The sequence below is a fragment of the Somniosus microcephalus genome, chromosome 17 (genome assembly GCF_052327205.1).
Source record: "Somniosus microcephalus isolate GS21.2 chromosome 17, FLI_Smic_1.0, whole genome shotgun sequence".
In the NCBI taxonomy this organism is placed as follows: Eukaryota; Metazoa; Chordata; class Chondrichthyes; order Squaliformes; family Somniosidae; genus Somniosus; species Somniosus microcephalus.
Window position 1 is genome coordinate 20,413,192 of NC_141003.1, and position 16,034 is coordinate 20,429,225.

Here is a 16,034-nt window from a genome sequence, read left to right on the forward strand (position 1 = left end):
TGATTTATCACTAACAAGGCACTCAACAAAAGTGATTCTCATTGTAGGATGTCAGTATCATTCTATCGAAAACTATGACTTAATGAACTAAGATTAACCAGATTACCTTAGCATTGAACTCAGCGAGAAAATCAAAGTGTTTCTTAAGATCTGTGGCAAGTATGGCCTCAATCACAAGAAATCGGAATCGCTTGAATTCGACATGGTCCAAATTGACCAAAAAGTTGTACTCCTGCTGTGACATGAAAAGGTTCCATGCTGATGCTGCATGGTGATTCTCCAACACTGACCGGTCATTGTACAGAACAGCCTGCAATGAAGCACAACTGAAGTTAGGCACTGAGCAGGTGTGTGTATATTGTGGGTTCGGGTTAAGCTTAGCTCCATGCCAGGACTTTAGCCCATCATCTAAGCTGGCACGTAAAATTAAACAGTACTAGAATGAACAAATGCAACAAAAACATGCAAAAAAAAAAAGCAGCATATCTTTGAGCTCTTCTTATAATTTTAGGTTTTTCTATTTGCAACATTTGTACGTTTGATAAATCTCACTTGAGAAAAGGTACCAGGTTTGGTCCCAGGTCAGGGTTGAGTTAACTGATTTCTAATACCAAAAGAAAGGCTTGCATTTATATAGTGCCTTTCACGATCTCAGGACGTTCCAAAATGCTTTACAACCAATGAAGTACTTTTGAAATGTAATTATTGTTGTAATGTATTAATCGCAGCAGTCAATTTGCACACAGCAAGGTCCCAAAAACAGCAATACAATAAATGACCAGATCATCTGTTTTAGGTGTTGGTTGAGGGATAAATGTTGGTCAGGACCCTGGGAGAACTCTCCTACTCTTCTTCAAATAGTGCCGTGGGATCTTTCAAGTCAACCATAGAGGGCAAACGGGGCCTTGTTTTAACTTCTGATCTGAAAGACAGCACCTCCAACAGTGCAGCACTCTCTCAGTACTGCACTGAAGTGTCAGCCTTGCTCAAGTCTCTGGAGCGAGAGTTGAATCTACAACTTTCTGATAGAGGCGAGCGTGCTACCATTGAGCCACAGCTGTGTAGATATTACATTTAATCTCCAAAACTCAGGGAGGGTTCCTACTCCTGATTCAAATCCAGTGACCCTTCTAGAAAGTGCGCTAACAGGATCAGGCTGACCCATGATGCTCTCCTGATGGAACAGCCTGCTGACACTTGCCGTCAAGGCTCATATCAGCCCTGAACAGGGAATTTTTCCAATTGTTTTTCACCTTTTTTTCCTGAAGGTGCAGGTCCTTTACACATAGACATTTGGCTATATGAGTCTCCACTCGTGCCAGCAGCCCTCTGGTATCTTATCCAAGTTGTCATTCTTCATAAGTCATCTTCGACCAAGCTTTTGGTTACCTGTCCTAATATCTTCTTATTTGGCTTGGTATCAAATTTTGTTTGATAACATTCCTGTGAAGCACCTTGGGACATTTTGTACTACGTTAAGGGCATTTTATAAGTGCAAGTTGTGTTCGAAGGGAAAGAAAGAATATGCATTTATATGGTGTGTTTCACATCCTTAGAATGGCCCAAAGTGTTTCACAGCCAATTACTTACTTTTGAACTGTAGCTAATGTTGCTACATGAAGCAAACACAACAGCAAATTTTCACATAGCAAGCTCCCATTAAATTAAGTTAATTTGATAACATCGGTTGAGGGATAAATGTTGGCCAGGACAGCAGTAGAAATCTGTCCTCTTTTTCTGAAGCGTGTCATGGGATCTTTTACATCCTCCTGAACAGGCAGACGGATCCTCAGTTTAACGTCACATCCTAGAAATGACAACTCTGACAGTGCAGCACTCCTTCAGTACTGCACTGAAGAGTCAACCTAGATGATGTGCTCTCAAGTTCTGGAATGGGGCCTGAACCCTTCTGACTCAGAAGCAAGAGTTCCACCCACTGAACTATGCACTTATGAGGCTTTTGCACAGATCTTGCCCAATTTGGATAAATACCAATAACCTAATGAAAGACAGTAACTGAAGAGATACCATACTGGAGGCATCATTATACTGTACCCTTGTTAGCGGTTGGTATCTTTACACGCTTTCCTCAGAGAGGAGCGTGAAGTAGTGTAAGGATTCGCAGGCTGATTAACAGTCTGATAGGCCGTGACCTGCTCTTCCATGGCCATAACCATTATTATACCAGCCAATAGGGTGGGTAGTCCTGTATGGCGGGAGGGTTTTGTGGGCTTTCACAACCCATATGATGAGGAGAGGCCACCCACACACACTGGACACAAGTATCCCTCTGGATGGCAACCCAGAATTCAAAGGCGGCGCGCCGGTCTCCACTCGCCGCGACTGTCTGGAGCAGGGTTCAAACCTTGCACCTTCGAACTCAGAGGCAGGAATGGTACCACTAAATACCACTGCTCCTATTAGCTGGTGAAGTTGCAGCATATCATCAGGTGTCTTGTGCAGTTTTCGAATAGTATTTCACTCCACATTGAGACCACCTTCTCAAGACTCTCCTGCACTGCAGAACTGTGAAATGTTTCTCAAGTAGTTGTAGCAGACAGGACTGAATAGTGTGGATGTAAGTGCTGGTACTGTTCAAATAATGTTATTAAGCACTGATTCCCAGATGTGAAGCAAGGCTGTCATGGGGAGCCTTTGCTTGACACTGTACCTTCCCAGCTCTGCTCAGCTCTCTGAGTGTTGTTTCATGCCAGAAAATCGTGTTTGTGATTGGTCAGGAACTGAAGATTTATACAATGGGCCTTTCCGTCAGTATGTTTATTATGGATCCATAGCAAGAGGCTGTAGCCTCTACGTTAGAGAGGGAAGAAGACAGCGGAATCTGATAATATCGGCAAGTTCAAGAAAGAGCTGGATAAGTGCCTGGGCAAAAGTGTGATCGAGGAGTATAAAGGGTATCATGGAATATGTTATTTCCTAGACATTGAGACAAGCTAGATGGATCGCCATGGGTCTTTCCAGTCCTGAACATTCCCAAGTTCTGACAAATAATCATATTCCATTCTTCACTTTGTGTTTCATACTGTTTCCTATTGAAATATGTGGAATTTTCACACAGAAATGGGAACAATGCAATAGCCAAACCTCAGCTTGTACTTTAAACACATAATGAATTTCTTAATCCTTTGAGTCCAAATATAATTAAAGTTGCAAAATCCCATATGCTCATTTTGGCAGATTAAAGCGTTGAATTAAATTGTTTACTTATCAGGCACTCTGCTGGTAACAGGATCGGTTTGGGAGAGCGCCGAGATGTTCACACAAAGGAAGTGTTTACAAGTTGAGCTGAAATCCACTTAGCAGCACTAGTTTATCATCAGTTATAGAAACAGAGTCTCTAATAATATGGAGTCAACAGTTTGTAGACACTGTCTGTCTGAGGAGGTCAATCTTTGCTCAAAATCTTCCAATGCACTCTGCCAAACTGAATATGTGGGGCACGGCAGAAGTGGCTCTAAATGCACAACTATTTAAAAGAAAAACTTGCATTTATATAGCACCTTTCATAACCTCAGGACGTCCCAAAGCACTTTACAGCCAATGAAGTACTTTTTGAAGTGTAGTCACTGTTGTAATGTAGGAAATGCAGCAGCCAAATTGTGCACAGCAAGCTCCCACAAACAGCAATTAAATAAATGACCAGATAATCGGTTTAGTGTTGTTGATTGAGCAATAAATATTGGCCAGGACACCGGGGAGAACTCCCCTGCTTTTCTTCAAAATAGTGCCATGGGATCTTTTACGTCCACCTGAGAGGGCAGACGGGGCCTCGGTTTAACGTCTCATCCAAAAGACGGCAGCCCCGACAGTGCAGCACTCCCTCAGTACTGCACTGGAGTGTCAGCCTGGATTATGTGCTCAAGTCTCTGGAGTGGGACTTGAACCCACGACCTTCTGACTCCAGGGCAAGTGTTCTGGACCGATGGACTATTTTATGTGTGCAGATAGCATCCTCTGGTGGTGGTTATTGTGTTAGCAGTGTGTTTGTATGAAGCAGAGGTCATTTGACCTTTGTTCCTTTCTTCCTGTGTGAGGTCATTTGACCTTTGTTCCTTTCTTCCTGTGTGAGGTCATTTGACCTTTGTTCCTTTCTTCCTGTGTGAGGTCATTTGACCTTTGTTCCTTTCTTCCTGTGAGAGGTCATTTGACCTTCGTACCTTTCTTCCTGTGAGAGGTCATTTGACCTTCGTACCTTTCTTCCTGTGTAACACAGGAAGTAGAATTCCAGGAAGAACCTGGCAGTAATGGAGGATTCCATAAGGGTTTCACAATCCAATGTAATCTGATTTCATATGTTAGGCCAAGCGCAATATCTGTGAGTATCTTTGTTTCTTAGCATAATAGCAACGTTGTCAGAGTAGTATTTTGATAACACTATGTTTATAAAAGGTTAATATTTGATAGTTATAGAAGTTAGTCCAAATGTTAGTTAGTTATACAATTAATCTATTCTACTGTTGTAAATATGTTATATCTTATGTAATATCGAATGTATAGTACTCAGTTTATGTACAAAACATACTTTATCTTTGTTTACAGTTTCACAAAATTGTTCAAGTAAAGGCTTCAAACAGCAAACGGCTTCACGAAGAATTATTTTGAATAAGTGTTTAACTTGCTGGATAACTAGATAGGAGCACGTCTAGCGCGGCCAGTACAGCAAGCGTGCTACCCACTGAGGCACGGCTGACACTTTAGACAAGGAATGACAAGACACACACGCATTAGGGGGGGGGGGGGGCTTCCAACCTGATAATTGTTCTGGCATGGGCAAAGCCAAATCCTAAAACAATGGAGATGACTACTTTGGTCTGGGGAAGGAAGGAGAAAAATAATGAAATAACTTTTTTTTTCTTAAATGTTGCTTCATATATTTCAGACTGTATTATCTTCAGTTGCATCTCCTTAATAATTGAGAATAAAAGTTCTGTATAAGTGATATTGCCGATGAGTGCCAAATTAGGGACAGGACATTGATTGAGAGTGAAACCCTCCCAGCCGACACACAGAGAAGACTTTCGTCCAGTGAGTCTGGACAAGATTTGAACCCAGGTCCCGGAGGTGCCCGTTTCCCTTACCTGTGATTTAAAAGGAGAAAAATCTTCATTGCATTCTCTGGAATATCCGTGTGCTTTGCATACTTGTGACAATGACCCCTCTGCCTTTAGCTCCTGCATTCTCATTCCGCGAAGAGCCAGCATTTTACCTACTGCACCACCAAAACACAGGTGCAAACTCTACGAGCTTTCAGATGCGAAGCTGTCCTGGCACAAAGGACCACCTCCTCAGGGGCACAATGGAAACATCAGTTGCATATTACATACCTGTGGTGCACTGGTAGCCACCAGAAAAGCATTGGTCCTTCCTGGGTGATCATAATCATGCATGGCCGCTGCGACATAGAGGGCCATCAGCTCCAAGGCAGGAACATTGGCAATAACACAGCCATATCTGTCCTCGGTCACACTGTAGGTTTTTGATATGGCGTAACCCATGTGTCCATGAGTGATTCCACTGTCTGAATCTAAACAAACATTTGACGAAGAATTTGAATGTTAGATTGCAAAAGTAGAACGTCCCATACTTTTCTGACCAACTCTAAGCTCTGGAATTCCCTCCCTAAACCTCTCAGCCTCTCTCTCCTCCTTAAAACCTGCCTCTCTGACCAAGCTTTAGGTCACCTGTCCTCATTTCTCTCTATGTGGCTCGGTGCCAAATTTTGTCTGATTACGTCCCTGTGAAGCACCTTGGGATGTTTTTACTGTGTTAAAGGCGCTATATAAATGCAACTTGTTGTTGCTGCCTCTTCCTTACTGCCCATGCAAAACCCTTTCCATTTCTGCTGTAATTTTCTAATGGCAACAGTCTGTGAATGATTACAGATCCTGGAAAATCTTTTGAAGGGATTCAAAAGGTAATGTAGTCACTGTCCAGTCAAATAAATTCTATGCACAAAAAACATCTGAACATTAATGTAAACTGCATGATCTTATGCAGAGTGTTACTTCATAAACATATCACTCATCTCAGAGCCACTGCAATATCAGGCCATAATCATCAAGCTGTAGATGGGATATAAGAGGCAGCAAGGAGGGAGATTTTCTCTCTACCCCTTTGGAAAAGTACTTTCCTCTTCTCCACATTAAGATGCACAAACTGAAGAGCATCAAAAAGATTAGATTTCAAATTGGGAGGGCCAAAGGAAAAGTAATTTCCTTTATCTCTTGGACCTTGCTTTGAATCCAGGCCCAGACTGGTGGAAGAAAAGACAAGTCTCCTCTAAATTGTTGGCTGTAAGGATCCTGTGCGAAATGACTTCAGTTTCTTTTCTTTTTAATAGGAAAGCAGGGTGAAGGATGCGACCAAGGTTGAATAGGGTAAAAGGGATGAGGTAAATCAACAATTAGCGATTATGAGACAGAAAACTTTGGGTTTTTAACGTCTGAAAATTGTATGGGGGGGTCGGGGGGTGGGGGCTGAAACTTAAGAAGCTAAAAAATTTCACAGTTTTGAGGCCCTAGGAAAGAATGTTAAAGGAGGAGACTGTGTGGTTGGTGAGTCTTGATTTCAATGGGACAATAAGGGGGTAGCAGAGCATGCCAGAAAGAAGCACTGCAACTCAGAAGCTACAAAGGAAGAAAGTTCAGAGGATCATTGATCACAATGGTATTGGTAAAATAGAACAAGTGAATAAAGGCTGTGATGGACAGAAATCAGAGACTAGGGGTGCAGGAGAAGAAGAATGCCTATCTAATTAGCCTTTCCTTGTATCCTGCCCAAAAGTGTGACTACAGTGCCAAAGGAGTTTCCCCAGACCGGGGAGCAGTGTTCAAACCTTAGTTATGGGCTTTAGAGAGGTGAATTGTTGTGGAAAAGACATGTTTCATACAAAATAGGAAAACAAGCTTCTTGGGGCTCATTTTAGCATTTGAGAAGATCTGGGATTTCCATTTTGAGGATGGTGGGGGGGGGCGGGGGGGGGGATATTTGGGTGTGCTTGCTCCAGTAATTGTTAGCAAGAATATTGACTGAGAGTAGAAGATGGGGAAACTTATTTTATACTTGTGCTGGCAATTTCTACTCAATTAGTGACTGGTGATAAATATAACCCAGTGAGGCCAAGAAAGTTGAAAGATGAAGAAGGCCTAAGGGTGGAGCCATCAAAGGTAAGAGGTGGGAGCTGTTGGTTAGACTTGTGAGGGACATGTAGAAACTGGGGGGAATTTTAACATGGGGTGGGTGTGCATGAGGGGTTAAATGGGCAAATAATCGAAGCGTGTCAGGAAGCCAGCTCCAACCCGCCAACTTCCAGGTATTGCTGAGGCGGGTCAAGGGGCAGGCAGCTAACCAGGAGGCGGGTTGGCATTTTAAATATGTTAATGAGGCTGGAAGCCTTTGATTTAACCTGCTTTGCATGTTTAACTGTGGCTGGCCGGGTTTCCTGGGCCTCAGGATTCACAACACCTGCAGTGAGGTGAGGACAGCCTCGGGGAGCACTCCTTATGGGCCAGGAGCAGGAGTGCTTCTTCCCACACCCCCCAAGCTCCCCCCACCATCAGACCCTTCCCCCCAGGATTATAACCCACCCACCGGGGTCGGGGATTGAAACCCATCGTCCTCAAATCGGGTCAGGGATCAGACACCCCCTTGGAATTGGAACCGCCTTGGGATCACCCACTCCCTGGGGTTGGGGATCAAACCTACCTGGTCCTGCAGCCTCTGCCGGAGTGCTCGCCGCTTGACTGGAAGCCAAACCTGTCAATCAGGCTGACTTCCGGGCAGGGAATCTGTCATTGGCAGAAGGTGAAACCCAGACCTCCGGGTTTCCCACACGTTACCGGGCCCCCCTCCCAGCGCGTTGGGAAGTAAAAATTCCCCCCACTGCATCTTTGAAGAATGAAATAACCTCATTGCCATACTGAAGGGCATGGAGATCAAGTTAGAATGACTCAGCCTTCGCATTGAGAGTATGTGGTTCAAAGGATCATGATGAATGTAGAGTGGAATCTTCAGCAAAAGAATGGATAGGCTTTGATGGTAAGTAGAGGATATAATTGATATGAAGAGTGAGAGACTGGACACAGCCCTGTGGAACCCTTCAGTTAATGGAGAGCCACAGCATCAATTATCAACTGCAGCACAGGCTGAGACATTCAAGAAAAGTCTATATAGTCATGAACAGAGCTTATGATGGTAGCTTCTCTGGAACTGTCAAAGGCTTTGCATATGTCCAAGGCAACGATATAAGAGTCACCTTAGCATTCAAGAGCAGAGTTACAATTGTGTGTAGTAAGATCAGCAGTAGAGTGACCGTTCTAAAAAGGTTCTGACAAAAGGTGATCGACCTGAAACGTTAACTGTTTCTCTCTCCAAGGATGCTGCCTGACCTGCTGAGTATTTCCAGCATTTTTTGTTTTTATTCTACAAACCAATACTGATGATCATGGATTAGACCAGAAATTTTGAGGGGAGATAGATAAATTAAGAGTTCCTGTATCTTTAGAAAGGTCCAATCTAACGGCAATGAGGATTTGTAGGGATAGGGTAAACCTGATCAAATTCCTAAGGAGATGGAAAAGTGGACTGAGAGTTAGGGAGATTGAAAATACATCATAGATCAGGGATCAACTCAGATGCACGCAGCTTGAGAGGGTTACCAACAGAACCAAAAACTTATCAAAGCCCAGAGGCTGGAGGACCTGACAGACCTGGTGGGGATAAAACTTGCTTTTGGTCATAATGGTCAAATAGAGTGAAGACATGGAAGGAAACTCTTCACAGGATCTTCAGCATTAGAATTAAAAATGAAGAGTGAGCTAAAAAGGTCAGCTCCCTTTGCAATAGAGCTAGGAGCTGTACCTTCAGGATAGAAGGTGGGTAAAAAACAGAGGATTTACAGAAATGACAAGAGATAGCTTTGGCAATGTAGTGTATGTACCTTGAAGAAGGAACTATATTCTGCAGCCCCTGTATACTGCAGTACCAGTAGTGACCACCCCTGTATACAAGCCTGTGCAGTAACTTTGTATAGTAGTTCCAGTTTTGTCTCCATTCAGTAAACACCTGTTATAACCAACTTCTGCAGTCCGTGTCTCAATTACACACGGACGTTACACTGGCGACGAACAGATCCGAACTTACCTACAGTTCTGCACCACCTCACGGGGATCCATCACTGAAGCAAAGTTGTTAGAGGTCGAGGACAGAAGGAAGAAATCCAAAAAGAAAAAAAAAACAAACAGAAGAAACGGGCGTCGACCGTGGGCAACCGCCCTCTGATTCATCGAATTCGAAGATTTGCAGGAGAGGCTGTCGAGAGCTGGGCTTGGTTATCCAGTCTATGGTGTTCCAGCTAATTGGGCTGGTGGCAGGTAGTACACTGATCCGTCCTGGGCTGTGGCGGGCTGGAGCTCGATCGGGTGGCTTTTCAACGGGGCCGAGCAGCGTTGTCGGGAAGAGGAGAGAGAGAGGGAGGGTGGAGCACACAGGGCGCGGCCAGTGCTACGAAGCCGGGCAGCATACAGACCCGAGAAGAGGGAGGAAAGTGTCCTATAGGGTCTGCTCTGACAACGGGAAGAGTAATTAAAATAAAAGAAATTAGAAGCGCAGAAAGCCGCGAGGAGCTGCAGTTTGCCACGGGGACTGCGGAGAGCGGCGTTGGCAGCAGCGCGGGGGGGAAATGCGCGAAGAGCATAGGGCATCGCCATCAAGGCATAAAAACGCCAGCAACAGCGCTAGCAGCAGCGGAAAAGACAGAAAGCGCGGGAGGCGCCATCTTAATCCAGCGGGGAAGAAGGCAAAGCGTGGGAGGCGCCATCTTAGATCTCCAAGATGCCGAAGACTTGCAATATCACTGCCTTCGATAATGCAATAGAAGACTGGACCACGTATGTGGAAAGAGTCGAAGTATATTGCAAGGCAAATGAAGTAGCCGATGAGAAAAAGGCATCGGTACTACTAAACTTAATGGGCGCAAGAACGTACGGCCTATTGCGGAACCTGATCACTCCAGTCAAACCGATGGCGAAGAGTTTTAACGAAATTGTTGATATCCTACAGGAACACCTAAATCCTACACCGCTGCTGATAGCAGAAAGATTTAAATTCCACAAGAGAAATCAGCATAAAGATGAGAGCAATGCTGATTACCTTACGGAACTACGCAAGCTATCAAAGCACTGCCAGTTCGGAGCAGGACTGGCAGATACCCTATGGGACAAATTTGTCTGTGGACTCCTGAGTGAAGGAACCCAGAAGAGGTTACTCTGAGAAAGAGCTGACGCTAGATAAGGCTTTCAGCATGGCAGTATCGTACGAAGCAGCAGCAAGGGGAGCTGCGGAAATACAGCAAAAGCCACAGGGATACGGCACCCATGAAATGACACGGGGATTTGAAAAATGTATCGCTGCGGCAGAACAACCCATGACCAGAAGGACTGCTGGCCCAAGGACAAAACATGCAGGCAATACGGAAAGATGGGACACATTGCACGAGTTTGCAAGTCCGGGAAGAAGACTAACGACAACAAAAAGGCTACTAAGGAAAAGTACAGAAAGTACAAAAGATGATGGACAGTAGTTCCGAAGACCAGAAGAGCGATAGTGAATCCGGGGACAAGAGACTAAGCTGTCTCAAACTACACAACGTAATCACAAAAGAGGATCACCGAACCATTTGGGTCACCCTCACGATAGCAGGGTCCCAAGTCAAAGTGGAATTGGATGCAGGATCAGCCCTGACCGTCATGAATCGACGAGACTACGAGCGGCTATTCTCACACATACCCTTGAAAGACACATCCATTGTCTTGAAGACATATACGGGGCAGAAAGTATACCCCAGAGGGAAAATAAGGGTGCCTGTCGAATACAACGGCAAGGAAATACAGAAATTGTATATGTACATACTGCAAGATGGTGGACCACCGTTATTGGGACGTGAATGGATCAGAAAGATAAGTTTAGACTGGCACTCCATTCAGGCACTGACGGTGGCTGGTGAAAAGGATGACGACGTTACACTTGGACGATTGTCAAAAATCTTGGCTAACGCTAAAGAGGTATTTCAACAAGAACTGGGAACTCTTAAAGGCGTAACCGCCTCGATAAAAATAGAAGAGAATGCAAATCCCAAGTTTTTCAAAGCAAGATCGGTACCGTATGCAATTCGCCCAGCCGTCGAGGCAGAGCTGGAGAATCTGGAGAATGCAGGCGTGTTAACTAAGGTAGACTGGAGCGAGTGGGCGACACCCATCGTTCCTGTCATGAAGAAAACGTTAAACAATAAGTCTGAGGAGCCAAGGAAGGTTCGCATCTGTGGGGACTTCAAGGTGACGGTGAACCCAGTCCTTCACACAGTACAGTATCCTCTTCCGAGGATAGAAGATATTTTCGCCTCACTATCTGGAGGGAAACGTTTTACAAAAATTGACCTAGCGCAAGCATATTTGCAGATGGAGGTTGAAGAATCCTCTAGGAAATATCTCACGATAAACACTCACAAAGGTCTTTACCAGTATAATCGACTGGTATTCGGAGTTGCATCAGCTCCGGCTATATGGCAAAGAGCGATGGAACAAGTCCTGCAAGGGATTCCAGGGACTCAGTGTTACTTGGACGACATTCTAGTGACGGGTGAAAATGACAGTGAACAACCTTGCCAACCTAGAGCAGGTGCTCACTAGACTAAGAGAACATGGGCTACAAGCCAATCGCCCCAAGTGCGAGTTTTTTAAGAAACAAATATCGTATTGTGGCCACGTGATTGATGAAGAGGTGTTACATAAGTCCCCTGACAAAATCGAAGCGGTAGTTAAGGCTCCAGCGCCTGAAAATATGTCGCAACTGAGGTCATTCCTCGGATTGGTGAATTACTACCATAAGTTTTTGCCGAATTTGTCCACAATTCTGCACCCACTGAACGCCCTGCTACAAACTGGAGTAGCATGGAAATGGAGCGATGAATGTAAGCGGGCCTTTCAGAAGTGTAAAGGCCTGATCACTTCAAGAGAAGTATTGGCTCACTACAACCCATCACTACCGATAAGACTGGCGTGTGATGCGTCTCCCTACGGCGTTGGAGCGGTACTGTCACATAAATCCCTTGATGGTTCAGAGAGGCCGATAGCTTTTGCGTCACGCTTGTTAACTGCAGCCGAGCGTAACTACGCCCAGATTGACAGAGAGGCCCTCAGCCTGGTGCGGGGGGTGAAGAAGTTCAATCACTACCTGCACGGACAGAAATTTACTCTACTAACTGATCATCAACCTCTTGTCTCCATTTTCAACCCTAAGAAGGGCGTCCCGATAATGACAGCACAACGGCTACAGAGGTGGTCCCTTTTCCTAGGGGCACACCAATATGACATCGAGTACAAAGGAACTAAACAGCATGGGAATGCTGATGGATTGTCGCGCCTACCGTTGCCGACGGTGGAAGAAGCACCTGCAGTGGATCCTGTGGAGATATTCCACTCGACCATAGTCGAATGTGTACCTGTGATGAATGCAAACATAGAAAAGGAAACACGAAATGACCCGACACTCTCCAGGGTCTATGATTTAACGGTGAAGGGATGGCCAGCACATGGCGAACCACTGTTGCCAGCATTCTCGCCGAGAAGAGAACAGCTGTCAGTGTGCAGAGGAACCTTGATGTGTGGATCCAGAGTAGTAATTCCACCCAAATTGAAGGATAGAGTGCTCAATGAGCTTCATGAGGGTCATCTGGGAGGGGTAAAAATGAAGAACTTAGCCAGAGCATTTGTGTGGTGGCCGGGAATCGATAGAGAAATCGAAGAGATGACCAAGAGCTGTACAGGATGCCAGAAGGTCCAAAACGCCCCACCACAAGCCCCTCTACATCCATGGGAGTGGCCCTCATCTCCATGGCAAAGGGTACACATTGATTTTGCTGGTCCATTTATGGACTCGATGTTTTTAATTGCGGTGGATGTACATTCAAAGTGGCCAGAGGTAATAAAAATGTCCTCAACCACCACAGAAAAAAACTATCACAGTCTTACGAACCATATTCGCCAGAAATGTGCTGCCTGAACAGATTTGCTCCGACAATGGACCACAGTTTGTGTCTGAAGAGTTCCGGAGGTTCTTAAAGATCAATGGTGTTAAGCATTACACATCCGTCCCATATCATCCAGCCACCAATGGATTGGCTGAGAGGTTCGTTCAAACATTCAAGAAGGCTATCAAGGCAATGTGTAATGAAGACATACCCCTACAACACAAGGTGGATAACTTCTTGTTTGCCTACCGGAATGCGACACATGCGGTTACCAACCAAACTCCAGCCATGATGTTCTTCAATCGAAGACTAAGATGCCGCTTGGATTTGGTTAAGCCAAACATCAGAAGAGATGTGGTGAACAGGCAGTTTCAGAATATGAATGAAAGGCCAACCAGGAGTTTTAAGATAGGTCAACCAGTTTTGGCCCGGGACTACCGCACAGAGAAATGGCAGCCAGGAACGATCTGTACACGGCAAGGACCTCTAATGTATACCGTGGACGTTGGAGAGAGCATTGTAAGATGCCATGCTGACCAGATTCTAGAGTCACTGGAAAACGTCAAATCTACACCACGATCCTATACACCTGGTGATGAAACCGAAGTACCAATTGCATCTACCTCAGAATCGGTGATATTGGAAGCAGACGAACCAAACGACGACGTTGATCCCGAATCAACTTTGCCAGAAGAACCTGATACCCCAAAGAGGCGTTATCCGGACAGAATCAGGAAGCCTCCACAAAAACTGAATTTATAATTGATTAACTTCAGCTAATGTATATAGCAACTGTAATTGTAAATATGTTATTTAATTATTAATCGAATGTTATGTACTGTTTAGCTAAAAGGGGAGGAATTGTAGTGTATGTACCTTGAAGAAGGAACTATATTCTGCAGCCCCTGTATACTGCAGTACCAGTAGTGACCACCCCTGTATACAAGCCTGTGCAGTAACTTTGTATAGTAGTTCCAGTTTTGTCTCCATTCAGTAAACACCTGTTATAACCAACTTCTGCAGTCCGTGTCTCAATTACACACGGACGTTACAGGCAAGGGACCAGAAAACGTAACTGTCAAAGAGGCAGGAAGACAGCAGTTGATGCTTCTTTTCAATAACATTGTGTTAAGTAGCTTTAGTAGTGGATTTGCAAACATATGAGTGGAGATAAAGTTGGCTTGGAATACTTCAGACTGATCAATGTGGCAGATGTGATGGGCAGTATTTTTATGAGCCAGAAGGACAAGCATGATTGAACATTAATGCCGGAACGTTCCATGACAGCTAGATTAAGATCAGCTACTTCACTGGCACAGAGAGAAAGGGTCAGAAGAGTTAAACAGTTGGACCAGCAAAAGGTAGCAAATATTCATAAAGATCACCCTGTAGTGTCAAATGAGTTTAGAGTCTGATTTGGTGTATGGTATTCTGCAAAAGGTAGACATGAGACAGTGGTCAGAAGAAGAGACAGATACAGAGTAAGGGCTGGATTTTGTCAATGGAGGCAGGACTCCCACTTTTTGGGTTGTAGTCTAGTCTCCATCGATTTGTGGCCAACCCACATGATTTTCCCTTGATTGACCTTGTTGAGCCCGCCCAGCGGGCTCAGCAGGCCAATTAAGGGACACCCGGTTACAGGTGACGTCAGGGATTGACATTTCATCTGTCAAGAGCTTTTGACAGATGAAATATCAGCGTTTGACAGCTCTGTGAAGCTATCAAACACTGACAATCTGACTTCTAACTTGAGTCCTTTTCCACAGACTCAGTTAGAAATCTCTCCAGAACAGAAAGCAGAATGCTGCAACTTTTGACAGCTCGCGGCGATTCTGCTTTCTGTGCCAGTGAGATTCGAGCCCCCCGATTCTGCATTTTCCCCCCCACTCCCGCCTCCAAACCCGCCTCCACGGGGCTTGGAAATTCGAGCCCTAAGAATTTGAGCTAAAGCTAAGGAAACGATCTAGGTAATTAGCTGAATTATTGGAATGATAAGGGTAGGCTGATTGATAAGTTGTACAAGGTTATTTAGAAGAGTGAAGAAACATAGAAACATAGAAGATAGGTGCAGGAGTAGGCCATTCGGCCCCTCGAGCCTGCTCCGCCATTCAATGCGATCATGGCTGATCATCCAAATTCAGTACATGGTCCCTGCTTTCTCCCCATACCGCTTGATCCCTTTAGCCTTAAGAAATATATCCAAATCCTTCTTGAATATATTTAATGTATTGGCCTCTACTGCCTTCTGTGGTAGAGAATTCCACAGGTTCACCACTCTCTGGGTGAAGAAATTCCTCCTCATTTCTGTCCTAAATGGCCTACCCCTTATCCTTAGACGGTGACCCCTGGTTCTGGACTCCCCGACCATCGGGAACATCCTTCCTGCATCTAGTCTGTCCAGTCCTGTCAGAATTTTATAAGTTTCAATGAGATCCCCTCTCATTCTTCTAAACTCCAGTGAGTACAAGCCCAGTCGACCCAATCTCTCCTCATACGTCATTCCTGCCATCCCAGGTATCAGCCTGGTGAATCTTTGCTGAACTCCTTCCATGGCAAGAACATCCTTCCTCAGATAAGGCGACCAAAACTGCACACAATACTCACGATGTGGTCTCACCAAGGCCCTGTACAACTGCAGCAAGACTTCCTTGTTCCTGTACTCAAACCTTCTCGCTACAAAGGCCAACATGCCACTTGCCTTCTTAACCGCCTGCTGCACCTGCATGCTTACCTACAGCGACTGGTGCACAAGGACACCCAGGTCTCGTTGCACTTCCCCTTCTCCCAATCTATTGCCATTCAGATAATAATCTGCCTTCCTGTTTTTGCCACCAAAGTGGATAACCTCGCATTTATCCACGTTATATTGCATCTGCCATGCTTTTGCCCAATCACCCAACCTGTCCAAATCATCCTGGAGTTTCTCGGCATCCTCCTCACAGCACACACGCCCACCCAGCTTTGTGTCGTCTGCAAATTTGGAGATATT

At 45.0% G+C, this 16,034-nt stretch overlaps 1 protein-coding gene across 1 annotated transcript in view; it reads right to left on the bottom strand.

Annotated features, from left to right (window-relative positions):
• Positions 1 to 16,034, bottom strand: part of pde3a (phosphodiesterase 3A, cGMP-inhibited) — a 548,293-nt gene that overhangs the window by 28,906 nt on the left and 503,353 nt on the right. Inside the window, exons 12-13 of the mRNA XM_086010030.1 lie at positions 5,346 to 5,545; positions 107 to 310 (exon numbers count right to left, since the gene is read on the bottom strand). Coding sequence (XP_085866156.1) covers positions 107 to 310; positions 5,346 to 5,545 — 404 coding nt within the window. The remainder of the gene's footprint in view (positions 1 to 106; positions 311 to 5,345; positions 5,546 to 16,034) is intronic.